The sequence below is a fragment of the Vanessa cardui genome, chromosome 25 (genome assembly GCF_905220365.1).
Source record: "Vanessa cardui chromosome 25, ilVanCard2.1, whole genome shotgun sequence".
In the NCBI taxonomy this organism is placed as follows: domain Eukaryota; kingdom Metazoa; phylum Arthropoda; class Insecta; order Lepidoptera; family Nymphalidae; genus Vanessa; species Vanessa cardui.
The window spans coordinates 2,596,485-2,622,045 of record NC_061147.1 but is presented as its reverse complement, the minus strand read 5'-3'; the positions used below and the strand labels follow the sequence as shown (position 1 = coordinate 2,622,045).

General features: G+C 32.4%; 1 protein-coding gene across 2 annotated transcripts in view; it reads right to left on the bottom strand.

Moving 5' to 3' along the window:
• Window positions 1-25,561, bottom strand: part of LOC124540486 — a 681,189-nt gene that overhangs the window by 436,702 nt on the left and 218,926 nt on the right. The window contains exons 1-2 of one of the 2 annotated variants that reach the window (XM_047118100.1): window positions 14,260-14,360; window positions 12,168-12,412 (exon numbers count right to left, since the gene is read on the bottom strand). In XM_047118100.1, the coding sequence (XP_046974056.1) occupies window positions 12,168-12,363 (196 nt within the window). In that variant the 5' untranslated portion in view covers window positions 12,364-12,412; window positions 14,260-14,360. Of the gene's footprint in view, window positions 1-12,167; window positions 12,413-14,259; window positions 14,361-25,561 lie in introns of those variants that run through there. The other variant, XM_047118099.1, reaches the window with a different exon arrangement.

Here is a 25,561-nt window from a genome sequence, read left to right as displayed (position 1 = left end):
CATACGATGCATTTTCAAAAGATAAATATGTGCTTATTGTAGTCTCATGTATAAGATTTTCTTTACAAAAAGAAAAAAAGAAGAAATGTTTTTTTTTTTTTTTATAGAGGAAGAACTATGACTATATATGTATATATACGGACAACAGACAGTGACACAGAGTTACTTTTTCACAAGTATAATATATAAAAAATGTACATAAGTCCAATTAAAAATAAATAGAAAGTAATTCTAAATTCGAAAATCATTTAAAATTTGCTTAGCATTTAGAGTCCATTAAAGACTGTAACAAATTCCATTAAATCACAATGAAACGCGGCAGACGAAACACTCATTCGAAATTGAAATATGTAACAACAAACACTTCATAATGCAGGAATAGCTGTTGTTTTGTGAAGCTATTTGTGTTTGTAAATGCCGTACAGAGTACAAGTATTCCAGCTATACGATTCACTTTATTATGTTAGACTTTGGGGTTCTTTGTATATTCGTCAAAATAAAAACGTATAATAAAATTAGAATATCTCTTTGCAATATTTAAACCGGATAGGCGTCTAATACGGTCTAGACAATGGCACTTATAAATTAATTAATTACTCATATCACTAATGCATCAACTAACTAATCAACTAAACTAAAATGTTAGATATATGACAGATAAATAATAATCAATGATTGAACTACAGACTATGCTATATGGCTGCAAAATATATAATAATTGGGTGATACCCAGACGAGCATGCTCAAAGTCCTACCACCAAGCAAAAAGTTATACAGGAAAAGCAATTATAAATACAATAGAAATCAATTTTAAAATAGAGTTATTAAAAAAATTGTTGAAAGGAATCCATAATCCAATAAAAAATACTATATGAGATTCAGACACAAATACTGAAACAAAAAATAAATATTACTTCGTAATAATCTGTATTTTAATTAATTATCAGCAAAGTTGCCATCCACGTTGAATTTCGCAATAACTTTTGCTCATAAAAGTAGATTTATGACTGAGAAAAAAAAAAGATAAAACTCATTGTTGTACACAAATTACCTATATTTTCGCAATTGCAGCGCTGAAACACGGCATTAAAGACTCGAGATTAGTTTTCTCCTAATTGCACAGACGTAAAATCTACAAAGTTTCCAACTTCTTCGGTTTCGTTCGAGTCTGTACGGAACTCGGTCCGCGTTTTAATACCGGCTTGCGATTCGCGCGCTTTCTCGCGAACACTTTATTGGTCCTTCGAGCCGGATTTATGACTCAACTATAATACTAGAAGTAAACACTTGCAATCCAATCTTAATTATACTTCAGGGCTGCTTCGAGTATTTAATTAAATTTAATGTTGATAAGTTTACATAGCACTTTTAATTTAACTAGGTTAAGTGTTGTATTTTATCTTTTATTTAGTGCTAACTGCCCGTCCTCGCACAAGTAGAATAAGGGTTACATAAAACATTTATTACTAGAGTACAGTCGAGGTAAGAAAGGTTCGTCACCTTAATATCTATTTTCATGTGCTCAGTATGAGCGATAAGCTGCTTTACCTATCGAGAACGACATATTGCGTCGCAATGATTTGATGTTTAAATTCAAAAGGTACTAAAATTTAACACTTGATAAAGGAATTAATTTGAAAACTGACGAAGGTTTTCTTACTCTGACTGTACATATATATAAAACAATATTAGATACGGGCTTACCAATTTATTTTTATTGTTGAATTCACTTTAAATTTACTCGTATTAAAAGAAATTTTAATTGTTTCGAAAAATTTACATTAATAATTTGTTAACCCTATAACAACATACGCATCTCTCTCTCTCTCTCTCACACACACACACACACACATAAATGAATCTAGTATTATTATATTTATGAGAACGGCATTATTTTCACGAATAACAAGTATTAATTAAATTTTAATTGCCACCCAACAAAATATGAGTTTAAATTGGACATGATTACAATAAATAGGCAACCCTTATACCATTGTATGGGATTAATACTAAAATCAACAATTCGTACAGTTCTGTCAAACCCAAAAAAACAAGCTTTTATTCAAGCATTACATTTATAAAGTAAAAATAAATTAGAAGCGAATCTTTTATAGCAAACAAGATCAGTTCAAACAGCCTTCAATACAGGAAGCTGCAGAATTTTTAATACTATTCCCTCAGCAAACAGTTGCAGCCAATCGAAAATGCATTAAGATTTCCTCTCAGTAAACCCATTTGCTGGCCCATTGTTCAGGCCAAGTTACTCGAGTGCCGCTTGTTTTAAGAAAATCAAGACACGGAATTGTGTTCACTCATTTTAGTTTTCTTCTTTGGGATTTCGCTAATTGTGATGTTTTGGTTTACGACTGCTCAAATGAACAGTGCGAAAGGTCGTAAGTAAAATTAGGTTACATTTTAAGAGTGAAAAATTTTTAAATTAATTAATTTTATGCTCTTTTAATCCGCATGATAAAGTAGATGAAAAAAATGTTGATGTAAAACAAGAAACGTCTGTAGGGTATGTTTAGAAAATAGGTACTACCTAACTTATTGTGTCTCTACAACTGCATTTTGTAAATTATTTTGTTAATCTTATACAGTATGTTCAATCAGAAGTCAAAGAGTGTCACGCCATCACCTGTGATGGAATTGTATCATCCGATTTTTCCTAAATCGCATTGACCAGATTGACCTTTCGACGTAGACGTATCGCATACTTTATTCGATGCTCCACACGTTTCGGTCGTTCCGTGCCGATAGCTGATGAATGGTACCCATAATTAAGGTTCTGGGGGCATATTTCATTCATTATTCCTTTCCTAGAATACACGGCTTTTAACTGTATATACTTGTACAACTGTTTAGTAAATTCGACTGTATTTTCTTGTATCCTAAATATTATTTCTGATATCTCCAATTATATAATTAAAAGTCCGATGAAAACCAACGGATTTTGTTATTTTGTTAAATGATCCGACATAGCTTTCCGGCTCTCGTGCAATTATTTATAAACGAACCCAAAAAGTTCTCCTACGATCCGTCACAAATTATTAATTTCTGACGTGGCTATAACGGAAATTGTAGGCCAAAATTATTTCCAAGAACGTAAGACAAATGATCCGATAGCTGCCCCGAGGCACATCGATCGCTCAACCGCATCAAGGCAAGATCTCGTGAAAAATTTCCCCTCGTCTGATGTAGTGTCGCATTAGGTGTCGCAAACTAGAATTTGAATGAGATAAATGATGGCCACGAACTCCACACTGTCTAAGGAATAGATTATATTTGTTAAGAACCAGCGGAAAACAATAAAATTTCTTTTCTTTTTTATTTAAATCATGGATTGAATACGAAGAATTATTTATTTGTAAGAAAACGTTTCTGAATTTCAACAACAACAGGTTGTATAATTCCCACAGCTGGGCTAAGACCTCCTTTCCCTTTGAGGAGAAGATTTGGAACATATTTCACCACGCATGGAAGAAATGTCTCAATTTCTATGAAAATAGGCACATGCGGGTTTCCTCTTTTTGAATTATGGTTTTAAGATGTTACATATCTGAAGAACGATCAGAGCACTAGTATACTTGTATGCCAAACTTTGTATATTTTTGCTCTCGTATTTAATGTCGATAAGTAATCATGGTCGAAATTTTGCTAGAAATATACCCAATCTTATTTTGACATAATTAACAATATATATTATTTAAATTATTCTCTTGAAAAACATATAATTCAAAGTGTTTGTTAGATCGCTTTTCACAATTTCAATAAGCGTCAGCAAACAGGCGTTTGCTTTGAAAACTTGTTTGTTTCAACTTCAGTCGAGAGTCTATATTTTGAGGCACTCGACAATGCCGACACTAGGACACGCATATCGTGTACGTTGAATGAAAGTAGCACGAGATGGGACTAGTTGTTTCATCGCTTGAAAACTTTCTGCTATTCCGTGTCGTTTAAATGGATTTAAAGTGGATTTTTCCTGAAGTGACACGAAAAGCGTTTAACCTAAAAATACAATTTACTGGAACATATTTTAAACAATAACCTTAGAAGATTCAAAGATTTTGAAAATAGAATTTCCAAATCGATACATCATGAGCTATATTAGTCATCAACGACAATAGCCTTTATCAACATTAAATAGTCCAAAATCGGTAATTTTCGTCCCCCTCAAATTCATTTTATTTCTAACTCTCAACGTGGCAACGTTACTAATTGGTTTGTAGGACATTAATTGGATCCAGGGCACAACATTGTTCCGACATATTGGAGCAGGTATAAACTGAGATCGGGATAAACGGTTTGCTTGTAATTGTAGTTTAGGTATTGCTTAATAAGATGCTAGCAACTAACGAGAAATAAGCAGATTATTATGATGCTTACTTAAATGTATTACACGTATCAACATGTAGCTACCTGCTACCATATCGTCTTAGTAACATAATATTCATTGAACTAAATTTGTTGTTAATTTTATTCCTATTTTAAACACAAATAACTGAACTGTCTATAACAACAGTATATGCTGTCAATGATTAATCTACAAACATTTTGGAGACCTAAAATCCCTCATGTCAAAATGTTTGTGATTTTTTTTTATTAAATTTAAATATTGTGGTCTAACTGTCCGATCAAAATCATGTTGCGTATGGGGATGACCACTACTAAAACTGTCGATATGACGTCACTATGACTCCTCGTACATCGAACATTCAAGCTCAAACAAACAAGTTACATTTTTGAAATTTTAGGCCGGGGGGATGATGAAACAAAACATTAGGTAATTTGTACCAGAATGGCGGTTCTTATGTTATGTGTTTTGGTTATGGTTGATATTTGTTTATGTCTCAAAAGAAAATTACTTCTATGTACTGGGGACTATATAGCTGTGGTAGCTTTCGCTTCGAAAACGCTTGGACGGGCAATTTTCTAATTTTGTCTTAAAATAATATAACATTGGTTATATAGCGCCAGTGTCTATGGGACTTACCAACAGTTGGTCTACATGGCAAAAAAAGTTAATTAAAATCATTAATATAATCTAAAATGTAAAGCAAGATACAAACAAAAAAGATTATACCGTATAACTGAAACTTTGTTTAACGTTTTTGTAAAGGTCCTTTAATGAAAGGGGTGCTCGTTTTCTTTTTTGCTTCTTCCCTTTGTTTTATAATTTTTCATGGAGTTGTAAGCGTAGGAACGAGTGTTGCTGTCTCTAGCCTTGGGGTAAGTAAAGTTTAAGAATTTTTTAAGTGTTTTCAGCTTTAATATCTGCCTGTCTATTATACTGTATTTTAAATGATCGTCCAAATGTTTTGCTTTATCGCTATACTAAAATTTGTATAATTGATACTTGCTGTTTAACTTTTATAATACTATTTCCACAATTCTAGATTGTCGATAAATCTGATAAGTTCGTAAACAGATAACGTCCAATGAACTGACATGGTTTAAAATTTAAAATAACATACAATAATAATGTTAGTGAAATTGTAATCAAACCGATTGTTAATTTAATAATCATTGAAAATCGATCAGATATCATAGCTAAACCTGTCGATTTTGATATTACGTATTAAAATTTAGATGATTCAGTTGAAAGTGAAGCAAATGAAAAAAGTATACATTCGATAGCAAATATTTAAAAATGTCGAAATCGAAACATTTTCCACCACTTAACCGCTGCCGACGTTTAATGTACCGATGTTTACATATGGAGTGAAGTGTTGAATGATAAACATAACATTCGGGAAACTGTAGGTGTCAACAAACTGCCCGACGTTGTTTACATAAATTTTAAGATGGGTTTACATTGCGCTTAATTTCAAATTTAACTTTTATAAATAAGACTTAATATTGATATTTCTTATGCTAAACTAGCTCTCATCCGCGGTTTCGCATGCTTTTTAGAGGGCTGGTTGTTACGTGTTGGGCAAAAAACGAAGCCCATGTCTTTCATAATAACCTGTTCTTTAATTTTATGTCTTTCTTAGGTTTCGCTCATGTACATGTCATGTATGTGATGGCCAAGACCAAATTTCATCAAATTCGGTTCAGCTGTTTTGTCATGATCTTTCACAACAGACAGACAGACAGCGTTACTACTACACTTATAATATTAATAAAGATAATATTCACACATTTTACATTATTAAACTGAAGCAATTTTATCAAACACAAATAGTGGTAAGAACTTAATTACATTACAGCCAGGCTATCATAAATGCAAAAGTAAATTATTATCACAATAAGCTACCGGACGCGTCGATCACGAGCCTTTTGCGTACATGGGCATAGAAATTACTATCAACGGGAAGAATAAATTTACTGCTAATGAAGTCTTGTTGAACAGCTAATATACCAACTAAACACAATATATTTAAGACGTTATAGTATCGCTCTATTTTTATGTGATTTATTTAATGTTTTATTTGATCTGATCATTAGAATTTAGAAATTAGAAACCTATGTGTTCACGAATTTTCAGACCAATCACATCAAAAAACACTTAAAATAATAATAAGATACTACTGACTACTAGATAAACTGAAAAATATAATATAATATGATACCATCAATATATGACAGCAGAATGGAAAATAAATATGATCAGTAATAAATTCGTTCAATTTAAAATAAATAAAATTTAAATGACATCGAATGAATATAAGTAGGAAATTTATGATAAACTTTGTCATCGAATACACGTCACACCAGGCCTTAAACAATAGCAAACGACCAATAGCACTATCTGATATCAAGGAACCAAATAACATTAAACATGGTTAAAAATTATAAATAAATCTACCCGTATGTAAAAAAAACTAAGACAAGCAATGGATCAATACACATAAACACAAGTAAAGTTACAAACAACCGCGATGTAAAACAAGCCTTAAAACATGCTCTGGTATCTATCACATCGTAGCGTGTTTGTGTCTTGTACTTTAACACTTCACAAAACACCGGAAGTAATTAAACCGACCAAAGAACATAGTATTAACATGATGTTACTAATTACTGTCTCACGATAGTTTCTACAATGTTTAAATGCAGGTTTGTAAGTACAGTTCACTAAGTATCTCTTGTAGATTCACCCATATGAGCATGTAATTTTCTTCAACATCAATTAATATCGCTAATAAATGTAAGATTTAAATACAATCAGGTCGTATGAGTTTCTACGAAAATATTGAAATATTTTTAGTGATTGTATTATTGTCGATGAGACCAAAATATTCCTGAATTATCGCAAATTTCTACCAATAAGAACATGGCATGCAACTTAGTTGATTTTTCTACCAATAAAATGGTACGTATGCTATTTAATATAAAATAAACTGTAAAGATACAAATCAAAACATTGTTCTACGTTTTCATAAAATTACTTCTGCTAGAAATTAATTAAATATGAATTGAGTAGACAGTATCGTTCCAAGCATTTCTAATTTAACAATTTAAATTTAAGAATATGAATAATTTAATACGATTTTATTAAAAGTCGAAATGAATTTGACTAGCATGTATCCAGGGAATTGATCTATACTAATCATACATAAAGCAAAATGTAATCATAATCAAATACGTAAGAAATAATGGAATCAATGGAATTGGTAATTGGAACAACCACAAGTTGTTGTGGTTGAATAAAAAAAATTAGGAAGGCGCAACAAAATTGTAGTTCAGATATGATTCATGATACTGACCGAGTTAGCACATTAGCTCGACCCAATTTTCCACTTTTCTTTGTACAGTATATCATCGATCACGTGTAACAAACGAACATTTATCAAAACGAAACAATTGTTGAGACAATATTGGAGAAAGCACCAAAAACGCACATAAATATATATAACATAAGCGTACAAGCAAAATTACACTCTTCAAGCACGTAACATAGGTCATTTTCCTCTAAAAAGGGCACACAACTGGTCACTACAGTTCTCACGATAGAAAATTGAATGAAAACATCCATTTCGTTTGTAGAGTACGATTGGAGACGTTGAACAAAGACCATTGAGACCATTATAAAATTCTGTTAAAGGAATATAAACTTTAATGCAATTGGAAACAGTTCTTAAATATAAGCAACACGGTTATGATAATTGTAATGCTTTAACTAATTTCCTTACAATAACTCGATTTCATTATTTTAAAGATGGATCAAAAAATACATAGTCTTTTTTTATCAATTTTTGAAGTAAAAGCCTTATAATAAAATCTTTCCATCGAAAAAACGAAAACGTTTTTCAAGGTCAATAGAAGAAGATTCGATACGAAAGAGAAAAAACAAGTTATAAAAATACTACAAACATACTATAAAAGGATAAAGAATTAAACATTATAGAGCATTTGAGGTGGTAAGTACAAAACATTGGGCTAGACAGCTCTCGGCGCTGTGAAAGCTAGAACAATTTCAGGTATTAAATATTTCATCAGGCGAAGTTCTAAGCAGGGAATTCCGCTCACGCTCGCAGACCAAACAAAATGCGCTACGAACTAGACTTAACCGTGAAACCTAACTTAGCTAACTTTTAAGCGAAGTGTAGAATTCAGAAACAATGCTATGGTATGGTCGAGTAAAATAATTTGCGAGTTATTCAAATGCGCCGGTAACTATGCGCTGTGTCGTCGCTTGCTTTCCTTAGAACACACGGTCGGAATTAATGATGAATAAAAAAAATCACAACGACACAAATAGACCAAAATAAGAGACAGAGCAAAAGCGTGAATACATACATTTAATAATGTATGAGTTCTTAAAATAATTTGTAGATTACTTGAACGAACAACACTGAAACACGCATTACGTTGTCACGTTTATGGAGATACGCCATACGATCCAAACATTGTTAACACAAAATGTAAAATCACTGAGATGTTTGTGGAAGAGAAAAACCAATTCAATTACTTATTAGTTTATTGTTAAGAAGAATGTTTCCCATAGCAACCAAAATACAATAAATATGAGCGTTAACCTTAAAAACATACATAACATATGTCATAATCACAAAGAGTATAAATTACTGAACCGAAATCTTTGGATTTGGACAAATATATTTTGACTAGTAATCAAAATATAACTAAGGCTTCGCTCTCGTTTTAGATTTTTGGTTGTCATGTGTCATCAAATTCGGTTAAGCGGTTTGGTCGTGAAAGAGCGACAAACAGAGTTACTTTCACATTCATATTAAAATAGATTTAGAAAAATTCAATGCCAAGAGTGCGTCGTATTTGACTGTGTGTCACCAAACCTAGAAGAAGGTAGAATCTTAAGAGCAATCCAAGATAGATCATTGTACCATTCGCACTCCTTAGCAAGACATTAGAGTTCACGGAATGAAACTGCGATGTAATCCTACCGAACGGCTATTATATGTCTTATCATTTAAATGCAAAACGGTAGTTTTAGCCCCGTGGAGTAGTATCTTTCGTCTTCAACTTATGCAGATTTGTGGGGGAATCTCATGGAAATGAAATTGTCCAAGTTACGACAGCTGCGTTAGAAATATTTGCCAGTTTCAGTGCTCGAACATCGCTTTTGGGATTTCGCTAAAATCTTCCAAATTACATTAACGAGCTAAATTCAGACACGATTGCTTCCTGACGTCACTTGCTTTTGAAAACTTGTCATTTATATAATACATTATCAATTGAAAAAATAGATTATATTTTATTTATGTCACCGATATTATTTTAGAAGAAAAAATTATATCTGTATAATCAGTAAATCAATGTCACAATCTGTATGTATATGGTTCACCTTATTTACGTTATATAAATGATACCAAGGAGTAAAATAAATCATCGAGGTAATGCCTATATATTAACTTTATTTTAGCTAAGATAATGACAGCCCCATAAATAATCACATTATAAATCCCTGGAAATAAATCCAAAGATTGATCTACAATCCAAACTAATCCGTTCTCGCCAGTCATGCCAATCCTTGGCGCAACTTTGATGAGACTACGTGACGCCATTATCGAGTTAATGGGACAGGTTTCGTTAGATTTGACTTGAATGTAGGAGTCTAAAGCATTAATGGAATCTAGAATCTAAATTGTACAGGTAGCGATTCATTAGGAAGTGAGACCACTGGAAATGATTTTGATCAATTTGGAGAAATGGTAAACAAAGATGGAAGCACTTTCGATAAAAGAAATACCCTTGTATTTGAACCTCTATTCAACATACAAGGGTACAACATACAAATAGATTTCAGTATGACTACGTAATATAAAATAAAGTCGCTTTTTCTGTCCCTATATGTACGCTTATATCTTTAAAATTACGGAACGGATTTTGATGCGGTTTTTTTAATACACAAGAGTGTTTCGAGTCGAAGGATACAAAATAGTTAACAGACAGTATCTAATGTGATGTCGTAAATAAATTCTATAGTATATTTAGTATCAGCATTGCACGCGTGCGAATTCGGGGTGGGTCGCTAGTTAACTATATTTTGTTTAATTACAGTCGAATTAGAAGATATTTTACGAATAAAACCTTTTTTTTTAATTCAGCAAATTAAGCTTTAAAAGAAAAATAAATCGTACTTCTATCTGCACATTAAGAGTAACTGTACTAAATCTGGGGAAACAGAGTAGAAAAAAAAAATCGCTGACTAATTCATGGCAATCAGTCTTGCACGATAAAAGGATTCAGCGTGCCCTTGCTCCCGCTTTTCGGAACACTGTGACGTCATAAACATACCATCCTTAATTCTTTTAATTTAAATGTTGATAAAAAAGCGTGGGAGCAATACTCGTTGACTTCCATAGATACATATATAGTTGTATTTAACTAATATGATTGTAGTTTTAAATGTTAAAAAAGAGTATCTAATGAGTGCCTTACTGGCTCTTTTGAAGAATCTACTTTCCTAAAAGGTGGCAGCTTTATTATATAAAGTTGTTAAATGACAATTCAAAAGTGCTTGTACAAGCCTACTTAATTAACGTATATTTGATTTTACAAATGTGACTTTTTTATATTCTATAGTTAAAATATAATTTTATCTGAATTTTACCAATCAGATTTTTTTTTAATCAGTTCTGTTTGTTTTAAATTTCAGCGTTTTATGTTGAAGATACGGTAAACTCATTTAACTTTATCAGATATTATGCTCAAAAAGTTTTCAAGATAATGTTATAACATCTCCACCCACACCTTCGCTACTAGTGACTATATGATCGTTACTAAAACAAAACACAAATGCTAACATATCAGTTTTAGTATCTGATTAAAATACCTTAATAAATTTTCGCTGATTTGGGATTTTAGTACCGATTTTTTTGTAATTAAACTTAAAGGAAAATCTATTTTGTAAAAGTAATCAAACATCGTCTAAAATGTTTAAAGTACGCTATACAGGAGCAAAACACCTGAGGCAAGAATTAAGGGACCACATTAATTAATAAGGAACTCCATTCCAGTTTACTAGGGAAGGTAACCCCAGGTTCTCGTGATACTGGGGCATCTTAAGTTAAAGGTTCTTTTATAATGGCGTCTCGAAGTTTTTGAGTAATTAAACATTGCCCTTTTTCACGATCATTGTCGCTGAATTAAAGTTTCGTTGAGATATCTGGTCTTGACCTGATAAATTAAGTTGGACAAATTGGATGGATCTTTCTTTTTAAGGTGGAACTTTTTCACGGACAAAGTAATGACATATTAGTGAACCTCATTACTCTAAAGGATTTTTCCTTTGGTAGGTAAAATTTAATCAGATACTATTGAATGCGTCTGTCTAGGAACTAACATTTCTATATCCCATTATAATATTAATTAATTAATTATTGATAACAAAATTTAATTTGTAGTGATTCAAAATAATTTAATATTCTGTTTAACCATTATTAATTAAACAATCTTGTAATTAATTAGGGATTTGTGGCTTCCAATGCGACGGATGGAGTAAGAAATGACACAGGGTTTTCCGGGACGAATATCCACCTATATTATCAATCTCAAAAAACAATTAATTGACAACGGCACTCTCAAGGAGAATTAGGTTGAAAAAGTCCCTAAAATCCGGTCCCAAAGTTATTCCACAATCATTTTTCTTTGGGTATTATATATTAAAGTAATCCGTGAATCAAATAAATGGTATAGGAGTAAGTGATGAATAATTATGAAAGAAAACATTGGTTGAAACTCACCTCCATCCTCAGGAATGTTGAGCAACTTCTTAGCCCCAGGACTCGGTCCACGGACCGCAGACAGCGCCCTCTGCAGCGTCTCACTCATCTGCTTACCACTCACACTATCACATAACACTAACACACACACATATACACTGAACACTCTCCGCCAGCTGGAATCCTGTTTTCCCATCACCCTTCGCTGCATGATCATGATGACCAATTTAAAAAGGCCAAGCTACATTTTATAATGACGGCGCCATCTGAAAAAGAAATAATAAATTAGTATATCATTTGTAAAAGAAGGAAGAAAAATTAGTGACTTTAATATTTAAACAAATATATATTTATATCATTCATCGAAAATGATGTAATGATACCGACCTGTTAAGTCGTATGCTGGGCTTGGAAGGTAAGTTAAAACTCAATACAAAAGAGCGCAGTTTCCATTCCAGGTAGTTGGATTTTTTTGTAAGATTTGCCAATAAATATAGTGAATTTAAATTAATTACGTCTTTTTAACTTATTTATATATAACTTCATGTACAAGTCCAAAGATAAATGACAAATCAATCAATCGTTAATTTGGCGAATGTATTTAATTGTATGAAATTAGAAATTATGTGTTATGTTTGCGCAAAGACAATTTTCACATAAGAAATATACAAAGATGTATGTAAAATTTTTAGACGAACTCAATTCGGATGTGATCGGTTTTACGATGTTAACCGAAGCTACATCTAAGTTGTGAATGAATATATCATTATCAATACATAGTACAAAACAATGTCGCTTACCGCTGTCTGTCCCTATGTATGCTTAGATCTTTAAAACTATATATATATATATATATATATATATATATATATATATATATATATATATGTATATATATATATATATATATATATATATATAACTATAACGGATTTTGATGCGATTTTAATAGAAAGATTGATTCAAGAGGAAGGTTTATATGTATAATACACGCACAAAATAGTAGAGAAACACTGATAATATAAGAGGTTGTATTGTGATGTCGTAAATGAACACATTTTTAATATTATTGCACCCGTGGGAAGCCGGTTGGAATCGTTAGTATAGCATAAAAAACGAATACTATATATTGACCATAAGATCGCAAACGATGGAATGATTCAGAAAATATGTATTTACAAATAAAACCAACGCAGAACGGCCCAGAAAAGTATAACAATAAAATCGAGTACCATTCTCGTATAACTAGCAAAAACGACATTTATCTACGTAACCAAATTAAATTTTTATAAGATCATGTTTGTGGATATTTTTTCTCCACTGGTAACAGAATCGTTATTTCTGTTCAGCGCAGTCGAGGCGCTATAATGAGGATCGAGTTTGTACTTGTCTATTTTTGTTCGGATGTTCGCTGTTAAGCCTTCTTGAGATTCTTACGACTATAAGAAACATCTGTTTTAAATTATTTTATTGAATATATACTATAATTCGAATATAAGTTATTGCGTAACTTTTTCTATCTGGTTGTAGGTTGGCGGACGAGTATATGGTCTACCTAATGATAAGTGGTCACGCTGTAAGAAATATTAACTATTTCTTACATGGTCAATGTGCCACCAACCTTGGGAACTAAGGCGTTATGTCCCTTGTGCCTGTAGTTACACTGGCTCACCCTTCAAACCGAAACACAACAATACTGAGTACTGTTATTTACCGGTAGAATAACTGGTGAGTAGGTGGTATCTACCCAGTCGGTCTTGCATAAAGCCCTACCCCAGGAAACAAACCTAAGATCTAGGTATTACGGCTAAATTTTCTATAAAATCTATCTTTCATACAACACTAAAGTTAACATTAAAATATTTCATTGAAGGCTAGCAACTTAAATGTCAATGAACTAGCAAATAAGAAACCCAAAACACTACATAGAAAAAGTATACATATATTCTAAATAGTACTTACATAATTCTATCAATCAACCGGTATTATTATATATGATCAACGCATAACAAGTTTACTATAAAAACTTTAAAACGCCGATCTACGAACATCAACATAACCTCAAAACAAAACAATACATTCCATTCAATCAAGGTCAAAAACCGATACAAACCTACAAACACCGGTTACACGACATCCAGACACAATTACAACAACATCACAACACTTATAAACACTAAAACACAAATTAAAACACTAAAAACAAGAGCAGCATGGTCCCTTATCGAGAACGGAACGAAACTAACCTAATATTTTAGGCTTACGTTTACTGATACCTATAAAAATTTGACCGCCAATACGCGTTCATTTCAAAAGAACTCTGACTCGATTCTTTAGCCACAATATTTGCATTTTATAAATAGATTTTTATTCGATAATCAACTCTATTTCGTTGTGAATAACGTTGATAAACAGTTTTGTGGATGGTTGAATTAATTTTGTGAAGCGGCGCGAACGAACGCATCTTTTGTATTCAGTTTTCTACCTGAGTCTTGTCCCTTTTTTCTTAAGCCACATGCTCTTTATATTATTAAGGCGGATCGTTCTTATATCGTTACAATAGAGTTCAAAATCGATTGTTACATATTATGTGTTGGGAAGTGAAACAGTCGATGATTGCAAGCGCCTTACTTTTTCTGTAATAGGAAAGCACCATCAGGAGATACGGGATTTTAGTAGAATGGCTCATATATTCGTTTCTTAGAATGCATAAATAGGTGGTTTTATTTATAATACTTCAAAATTAAAAATACAAATATAAGTGCATTAAAGATTTTTTTTTATTTGATGGTAAATAATATATACTATATATATATTGGAGCCAACAAAATATGTTAGTCATTATTTAGATCACCAATGCGCCACCAACCTTACGAACTGAGTTGTAAGGTTGGTGGCGCATATTGGCGTCTGTAGTTACACTGGCTCACTCAACTTTCAAAAACCACAACACTAAGTGTTGTTACTTGGCGGTAGAACTTATGTCCCACCAAGTAAACCCAACTGATCATCAAATTGCATACACGTTCTCAAAAGCTCAGAAAAGTACGACATACACGCTATCTCTCTCATCCTCTCCCTCTCTCACTCACACGTGGGCAGAAACTAGGTTCATAAATTATATGATCGAAAAGGAAACAATTTATGTATGGTTCTGTTTTTGCGATACAAAAAGTTGTAATGTACAGAGCATACGCTTACTCATAATCATTACATAGTGTAAAAGAAAGTCGCTTACCGCTGTCTGTCCCTATGGATGCTCACATGTATAAAACTACGTATTTTAATGAGGTTTTTTTTAATAGATAGAGTAATTCGAGAGGAAGGTTTTTGTATATAATACATGGTCAATATAGTAAAGAAACAAGAAAAAAATCTGTAGTATATGTAGCACACGTGCGAAGCCGGGGCCGGTCGATGGTACCTAATATTATAATGAGAAAAATTGTTTGATTGTATGTCTGGAACTAATATCTAATTTACATTTAATCCCAACCCATCAAACCAATTTAAATAATTCCATTTATAATTTAATTAAGCATTATTCTTCAAAAGTATTTTCAGTGAACTTTAAAACGGCCGATTTACGGTATCGGTAGGATATTCGTCACAAGCTATGCAAGCGAAGCCGCGGATTTAGCTGGTGTCCATTAATAAAATCAATAAATATTGGACAACATCACATACATTCCTCTGATCCCAATGTAATTAGCTAAAGCACTTGTTTTACGATAAATAAAATTTTAACAAAAAGAAAAACCGACTTCAAACAAAACACTATTTTAAAACAAATGAATACGCACGAAAAAGAAATAAAAATAATTGCGTATTCAACATATTTTTTAGAGTCTTCCTAAGTTAAATGAAATGAAAAATATTAGACTACTTAAAAGTCGATTATCGATTATATCATGTAGTTATAGTTATTGGTATATTTGGAGCCGGTGTCAGCCACGGTGCCCTTGCCCCAACAATCAAAAGAAAGAAGCGATAAGAGCCCCTTGATTGATCCAGTATATTATTGTGTAAAAGGTAATTTGTAAAAAACATATTTGTTAAAGTATTCTCGTATTGTTGTTTGATAGATATACTGTAGGGTTTTATTAGCTGACACCGACTCCAAATATAACAATAATTATAACTACATGATATAATCGTTAATCGACTTTTAAGTAGTCTAATATTTTTCATTTCATTTAACTTAGGAAGACTCTAAAAAATATGTTGAATACGCAATTATTTTTATTTCTTTTTCGTGCATATTCATTTGTTTTAAAATAGTGTTTTGTTTGAAGTCGGTTTTTCTTTTTGTTAAAATTTTATTTATTTTTTGATTTTAAGTGAAGCTGATGTTGACTAACTAATTTTTTTTTAATATGGATAGATTAAGCGTTCCGTTTATATGAGTCAGAAACTACTTCGAGGACAATTTCAAAGGAAACTTGCGAATAAAGCAAAAATAGACTTTCGAAAATGCGGATTTAATACGTCACGCGGCGTGAACTACAAGGATCCCTCGAAAGAGCTGTAATCGAACTCAGCAAAAAAACTTTGAAAAAGACCAACTATATTTCGTACATCATATGACATCACATCACATACACAAAATTTGATTAAAGATAGTAAGAAATTCTGCCCCATATCGCACCCTAACTGCGAGCCGTATAGGAGTTCCATCACTACATAGCATAAAACAAAGTCGCTTTCTCTGTCCCTATATCTTTAAATCTACGCAACGGATTTTGATGCGGTTTTTTTTAAAAGATAGTGTGATTCAAGGGGAAGGTTTGTGTATATAATACATGAACAATATAGTAAAGAAACACTGATAATTTTAGAAGTTTGCGATGTGATGTCGTATATAATCAAATTCTGTAGTATATTTAGTATCAGTATTGCACCCGTGCGAAGCCGGGGTGGGTAGCTAGTTGATTATAATATTCGACTATGATAATTACATAAACATAACCACATTACGGAATGTGACTCAAATATCCAAATAACCTATAAATAAAAGATTCGACCGAGTATCGCTAACGTGCTCCTCAGAATTGTTCCGTTCCCTTCCGTTCCGTCACTTTGTCATGGATCCTGTGCTCAGAACCTTTCCAAACTTTCACCAAATTACCCTTGAAGTATATATTTTATAATAAAAAAAGAATTATCAAAATTGGTTAACGTGATTTTCAGTTATTCACCTATTTGTCGCGCATATACATAACGCAAATTTAAGACTTATGTCGTTTTCACATGCATACCATCATCGGAAAAAAAAATAAAAAAAATGGGACCCCACGGGAAGCACCACCTTTCAAACAAAAAAAAAATGATCAAAATCGGTCCACCCAGAGAAAAGTTATGAGGTAACAAACATAAAAAAAAAAAAAAAAAAAAAAAAAAAAAAAAAAAAAAATACAGACGAATTGATAACCTCCTCCTTTTGGAAGTCGGTTGAAAAAGCAAAAGTAACGACAGTACCACCAAAGACAACATAGAAAACTAATGAACTTTTTTTCATCGACTCGGCCGGGAATCGAACACGGGACCTCGGAGTGGCGTACTCATGAAAACCGGGGTACAAACTACTCGACCACGGAATTCGTCGTATATATTAATTTGATTATATTTCATAGAAATAATATTCGTCATCATCATTCACAGAGCTTATACCGTTAGCTGAATTAACTACCAAACTTTGATACCTGTGTTCAAACTAATCTTGTACGTGGCCTCTTGGCAGGAAAATGTATGGAATTTGAATCTGCTGTCGAAACCCTTGAGATGGTATGTTGAATTATTATTTAGTACCTACATCATATTCATGTTTTACACATTGTTATGGATTATATTATAAACTAGCTGTGCCCCACCTTGTACGCGTTTGAATTAAACAAACAATATACATCATTTATAATAAGTTATCTATTCTAAGTAGTAGCTTAGGCTAGGTACCTTATTATATCAGTTATTTGCCAGTGAAAGTGCCGTCAAAATCGGTCCAGCCGTTCCAGAGATTAGACGGAACAAATGGACAGAAAAAGTTAATATTTTGGTATAATAACCGTGTATATATAAAGGCTTTTTTTATTACAAAAAGACACTCCGATTTTATTACATATATGTATAGCTAAGTAGAAACATGTACGAGGTGTAAACAAAACTAACAAATTTGTGGAGTAAAACGTTAAATCGATTTCAAAAGTAGAAATAGCTAGTGAACTTAAGATAAATATATATGAAACTACTAGACCGATTTTAATGAAACTTCCTTTAGTTGAAGTGTAACTAAATTAGATTAAAAATAATCATCTCAATACAACTTTTAGTTTTCGAGAAATTCGTGAACAAATATATATACAAACATACACTTATAAAATTAAGCACAATTGCTTGGAAGTCTAATTAGATCATCATACTCAAATATAATTAAATTTTGAAAATTTTACGTACATACAATCAGAACTGATAACCTCCTTTTTTAGAAGTCGGTTAAAAATTCACTTAGTAGGTTTCAACCTACTAATTTTGATTAACGTAACCACTGCACCATCACGGCTCATATTCGTAATTGAAATTAAAAAGTATATCTTAATAAACGTGTGAAATATGAATGAAAATTTGTCAACATCACAGACCGAAAACTAAAAGCCGCAGTCTAGACACAGACTAATGAAATAACGACCCTCGGTACTCCAGCGACATGCCTCTGTATTTATTAATCTATGGTATTAATATTAACACTTTGTAATGGACTATTGAATGTTTTAACTAAAGTTTAAGTGTTATCGCGTGACGTGATTAAATTAGTTACGATAAAGAATTATATTTTGTTTTCGATATTTAATTAGTTATAAAATCAATAGCATCTTCCTTAAAAATAAAACGACCAAATGCGAGTCGGTTTCGCAAGACGAAGAGTTCCGTACTATTTTCAATATACATATGTAAACGGCAAAAAAACATGTCTATCCTACGATAGCACCATTAAATAAATATTTATTCTGTATTATAATATTTGTCGTAAAAGTAATATAAACTAATCATGTGTGAAAATTTCAACTGGCTAACTATCACGGTTCAGGAGATACAGCTTGGTGACAGGCGGATAAACAGGCGAACAGACAGCGGAGTCTTAGTAATAGGTCCTTTTACCCTTTCGATGTGCAACCCTAAAAATATTAAGTATTAATTTAAATGTAAAACAAAACCTTTACCTGATAACGCCTGTTCAAGGTCAAGCTGATAGGAACGCTTGTAAGCTAGATGGGAACGATCCTTAATACCAAACTAAGTAAGTGTGGCTCAAGGCTGTGTAAATTTATTTCTAGTTACACTTAACTTAAAAAACAACTATTCACGAGGGCTGTTTGTAAATTAGGATTTCTTTAAGGATGATTTTTTCTTATACGTTTCGAGTAATGACTATTATGTAGAAAAGTTTTTCCATGTACTATGATATTCGAATATATATAATATTTTCCATGTACTATGATATGTACTGATATTCGAATTTCGAACAAAAAAAAAGTATATCGAGTACATATTATCATTCCTGTAAAAACGTTATCGCATCTTTAAGAAAAAAAAAACAAAAGAACATTTCTTATCAAAACACAAAACGTTAGTAATAATAACATTCAATACGGGGCCTATAATTTCGTAGAAAATGAAATAACAATTTGAAAGCAACTTAATTAAATTCAACAAAAAAATATTTATACTAATAATAAGTTCGAGACGGAAATTGAAATTGCTTTCATAATTACCACTAGCGTTTCGCGTCGACTTCGTGTGTTTTATTTCCAAATCTTTATTAATATTATAACAACAACAACACAACAACAACAACAACAACAACAACAACAACAACAGCCTGTAAATTCCCACTGCTGGGCTAAAGGCCTCCTCTCCCTTTGAGGAGAAGGTTTGTAACATATTCCTCACGCTGTTCCCATACACATTTATCACATGCAGGTTTCCTCACGATGTTTTCCTTCACCGCTGAGCACGAGATAAATTATAAAGACAAATTAAGCACATATATATAGTGGTGCTTGCCTGGATTTGAACCCGCAATCATCGGTTAAGATGCACGCGCTCTTATCATTGGGCGATCTCGACTCTCAATATTATAAATGTGAAAGTAACTCTGTCTGTCACTCTTTCACGATAAAACCGCTGAACCGAATCTGATAAAATTTGGCTGTTGATAATTGAATCTTTAAACCGTGGGCTAATTTTGGTCCACTCAAATCTGAAAAGGTTAAGTCAAATTAGTTTTTATAAACGTTATAAAATTTGACGGCCTCCGTGGTCAAGTGGTGTGTACACCGGTTTTCATGGGCCACTCCGAGGTCCCGGGTTCGATTCCCGACCGAGTCGATGTAGGTTATTATTAGTTTTCTATTAAGGTAAGTACCGTCGCTACTTCTGATTTTCCATAACACAAGTGCTTTACCTACTTACATTGGGATCAGAGTAATGTATGTGTTGTTGTCTCATATTTTTATTTATTTATTTATGAAATGTGCTCCATATTTTCTTATTAAGAACACTAAATATTTTGTATTTCGAATTTGGTCGTTATATCATACAACAGTATTTAATTTTACAGTTGCAAAAAAATCTTCAATGACATTTACAGGAAAAACATTGGGTACTTTTTAAAACTTTTAGACGAACACTTTTCTATATAATTAAATTTTTATGTCTTATTCTCACCGAAATGAGATACTATACTACAATATAGCCCATGGATGAAGTTAACTTCACGTAATGAGAATCTAAATTCTAATTAACTTCTATTCTAATGACTTGTGCGTACCATATTGGGATTAAATACATAGATACAGTTTCAAATACATATCAACGTAAACCTATTAATCCTTTATAGTCAAACAATATATCGTTCGATCGGACTTTCGATGTTATTTCCGGTATTTGAAGACATTTTAATTTAGCCTCTGTTTCCGTTGACAAAATGCTAATTCATATATTGAAGGAAAATTTTATTCTACATTATTACTTTCTGGATAAGTCTAATTATTACGAATTTATCTGGATACCTAATGCAGAGTCATATTTGTTGCATATAAATACCAAATAAAAAAAAAAATAATAATAAATAATCTTGAAATAATGATACAATATTTACAATATGCTGCTGCCTGCTGCCTTACAGCCTCAAGGAAAAAAGGCGCTGAGAACATATCTATAAAGATAAAAATATACAAATCAAATATATAAAGCCTAATCTTAAGCAAATTAATCCAAAGAACTACATAAGTCAGTACCTATATTGTATAACCAGTAGATGAATTAGCGGCTTCACCCAACCAAATTTATTAAACAGAAACTCCAAACGTATTACACCCTTAAGGGTGGTGTTTTGCGAAATCCGTTCTACGCGGATGCCAACACCCAATGAGAAACCTACCAACCAAATTTTAACTTTACTGAGTTTTCGCGATTAATCAGTGAGTGGTACTTCGCTGTTACTGTACTGTTACTGTTACTCTTATAGTAAAGTAAAGTAACAGCCTGTAAATTTCCCACTGCTAGGATAAGGCCTCCTCTTCCATTAAGGAGAGGGCTTGGAACATATTCCACTACGCTGTTCCAATGCGGGTTGGTGGAATGCACATGTGGCTGAATTTCGATGAAATTAGACACATGCAGGTTTCCTCAAGATGTTTTCCGTCACCGTCGAGCACGAGATAAATTATAAACACAAATTGAGCACATATATATAGCAAGCGTGCATTTAACCGCAATCATCGGTTAAATGCACGCGTTCTAACCACTGGGCCATCTCAGCTCTTTTTTCTGTTACTCTTATATATTTAATATAAAACGTTATTTGTCCGATCATACCTCGACATTTGAAAATAAAAAATAATAAAAATTATATCGTCTTTAAGATTATTTCAAGATAAACAAACATACAAAAATGCCTTAAGGGATCTGAAGGTTCACATAATTAATTTATTTAACAATAAAAATGATCTACTGTAACAGCTTTAACGCACAGATAATATTCAAACAAAACTCAATTAAAAACATAGCTTTCGTATATAATTTATGGTCCTGACGTGCTAATGACGGAATACATCAGTGGATTTTAAAAAAGTAACACATTTACATTTTTTACCTCTTAACGACACTTATAGTCCAGTTAATGGTCAATAAATCTAGATTTTCGTGTAAGAATAGCAATTTGGACCTCTTACCCACTGCATATTTATGAGGGTAACGCTTGGCGCCCGATGTGGGACCGGCCGTAATAATCTCCTATGATTATTGGTCAAGCATTAAACAATTAGTCTATGAGCACTGTTTTCGTTGACATAATACGAAATCATTCTATCATTTCTACCCGCACATTTTATGACTATGATTATGACATATACTATACATACTTGTCCTTTTTTTTATACAACAAAGAAGCGTTCCATTTATTTGTGGACTGCTATCTGCTCATGTCTTTGTAGTCCGTAAATTGAAAAGTTTTATTTACTTCACATTAGTATTAATTTTAATTGTATATCTTTATGAGTTCCTGAGAAAAAGGCTTGCAAAAAGACGTGCAAAAATTTTTTAAGTTACAACTTATAAAATTACACTTTATTGCATTTCTTATTTCGTTTTGGGGTAAAGAACTCTAAAAATTATGATTGATTCAATATTAACGTAATTGAATGTCATGTTAAAACAAAAACATTCTAATACAATACAACATAAAGAAGATAATCGTATAAACAAAAGTTTTTTTATTGTATCCCGTAAGGAGTCGATTTGCATATAACATCGATATTCAATTAGGGGTTAAAGTAATTGTTGGTGCAATGCAAACGAGGTCTAAGCTCCGCATTTATCGATTATGTTAATCGATTTCGAATTAACATAATTAAATGTGGTTACATATGGTATGAACCTCACAAGGTACGCGAAGCTAATTTCAAACGAATTGAGATTTTATTTCTAAGTACGGACCACACGCATTTTAATTAATGAAGCTAAATTCTGGGAAATCTTCGTTAAGGAATTGAACACTTTGAATTAACACTTATGTAAATTCATAAATATATAATGTTAAGGTAAAATAAAGTAACCGTCCTCAAAAGCCTTCTTTATTAGTAAGGTGAAGTATATTTTCCCACACTGCTCTAATATTGGTGCAATACACACATGGCATTTTTATCGGAAAAACACAGATCTTCTTACGATATATACCGATACAAATTAAGCAATTAAGCAATGAATTTTTTATGAAAATATTTTTTTACCCTTATTAATTTATTTGATTGTATGGCATAGTTATATAATGGTACGTAAGAGTACTAATCCATTCCATCCATTCATACTAATCGATTTCAACTGGTATCACTAGCATTGAATAAATATTTTATATTATAAAATATATAACAAGCGGAATATTGAAATAAACTCAATTACCATACATACAAGGATTTCGGAAACCAAATCGCAGCCAGACATTCCAGTGGCCACGAAGAAAAAAAACATTACACTTTGTATTTATTTGAAAAAACAACTCATGATTATTTTATTCTATTTCCAACTCCTTATACGGGAATTTAAAACACCCTATATAAAAAGGTGGCTAAGGATATCTTTAACACGAAACAAATAAAAAAAGTAAATAAAAGTAACCTGTAAAAGTCCCACAGTTGGCCAAAGTCTAATCTTCTTTTGGGCGAAAGTTTAAAGCTCGTGGCAAATATTCATCCCATACATTACGTTTTCCTACGATGTCTCCGTTACTATGAGCACTAATAAATTTTGAAATTCATGATTCACACAAACTAAGCACATGAAAATTTAGTGTCAGTAACCCGGTTTTGTATCCGCAATTAAGATTCACTTGCAACCATTGTACCGTTTCGGCTCCGAATGTGCCCAGCGAAAATCAAAATTCGTCACATCACCAAAAGCCGGCTTGCGTCCGGTAGCTGATAAATATTCAGGAAGGGCGGACAGAAGCAGAGGTTCAACAATTTGAATCTTGGGACAACCGCGTATTAATTATACGAGCGGGATCGGTAGGAACAAAATATGAAAATTTTCTAATTAATTCAACTGTCTGAACACGAATTGGCGGAAAATTAACAAAAGGAAAATTTACCGCTTAGTTCCCGTTTCTGCATTGAATCGTCGCCGTATTATTTGACTACATTTAAAATAGTAATTACAAAGAGACAAGGCGTAATTGTATACATTGTTGTTTGTGAAATAGTTTTAATTAGTTTTGGCTTGCCAAAATTAAATCTTCTGCTGACAAATTCGATACCACAACAACAAAAACCTGTAAATTTCCCACTGCTGGGCTAAGGCCTCCTTTCCATTTTGAAGAGGTTTAGACGCCACGCTGTTCCAATACGTGATGGTGGAATACACATTTGGCAGAATTTCTATGAAATAAGACTCACGATGTTTTCCTTCACCGCCGAGCGCGAAATGACAATATATAAACACAAATTAAGCACATAAATATTCAATGGTGCTTGTCTGGGATTGAACCCGCAATCTTCCTTTAAGATGCACGCGTTCTGACCACTGGGCGATCTCGGCTCACATCTGATAAATATTTGCCAAATGTATAATAGAGTAGGTTTAATAATTTCCCTTAAAAATTAACTGAACACATCTCAAACTACTTGAAGGAATAAGAAAAAAAACCAGTGCCAACACAAAAGTTCCTCAAGCATCTAATTCAGAACTCGAAGCTCGGAACTAAAGAGCATCAACTGCAAAACCCAAGGGCACAGTTCCGAGACGATAAAGTTCAAGCAGGTTAAGTACTAACTTAGCGCGAACTCGCAACGGCAAGCAACTGATAGAGGAAATATAGACGCTGGATAATATGAATTTGTTTGTGATTAGACGACATTAAATACAGATAATATAAATTAAGAAAATGACGTCATAAATTAACAAATCCTCAATGGAAATAATGAGAGGGGGAGATAGAGTGAGCGAAATGCAAAACAATTAACTTTAACAGCCTTCAGTGCCGTGATTTAGAATATTTATGGATGTCATCCGATACATTTAGAGCTATTCTTACCCAACATTACAAAAATCAACCCAAAAGGACGACCCAATCGCAGAGCTCGTTTCAAATGTACAGAATAAAAAAATCATCGCCGAACCCAACCTGAATATGGGATATTTAGGGTACGAAATCAATTTAATTATATTTTTTAAAACATATATACATGTATCTATACAAGTCACAAATAATTTAACAATTTGCTTAAGAGGTTATTGTTGTTATTTTTTAATAATAGTTATATTGACTTAATCATAAGTCAATGTATTTGAAGTAAGTTTATCCCAAATATTAGTACCATATTTTTCTTGATCAACAATTATTATATCCTCGGAGGGTTTTAGAT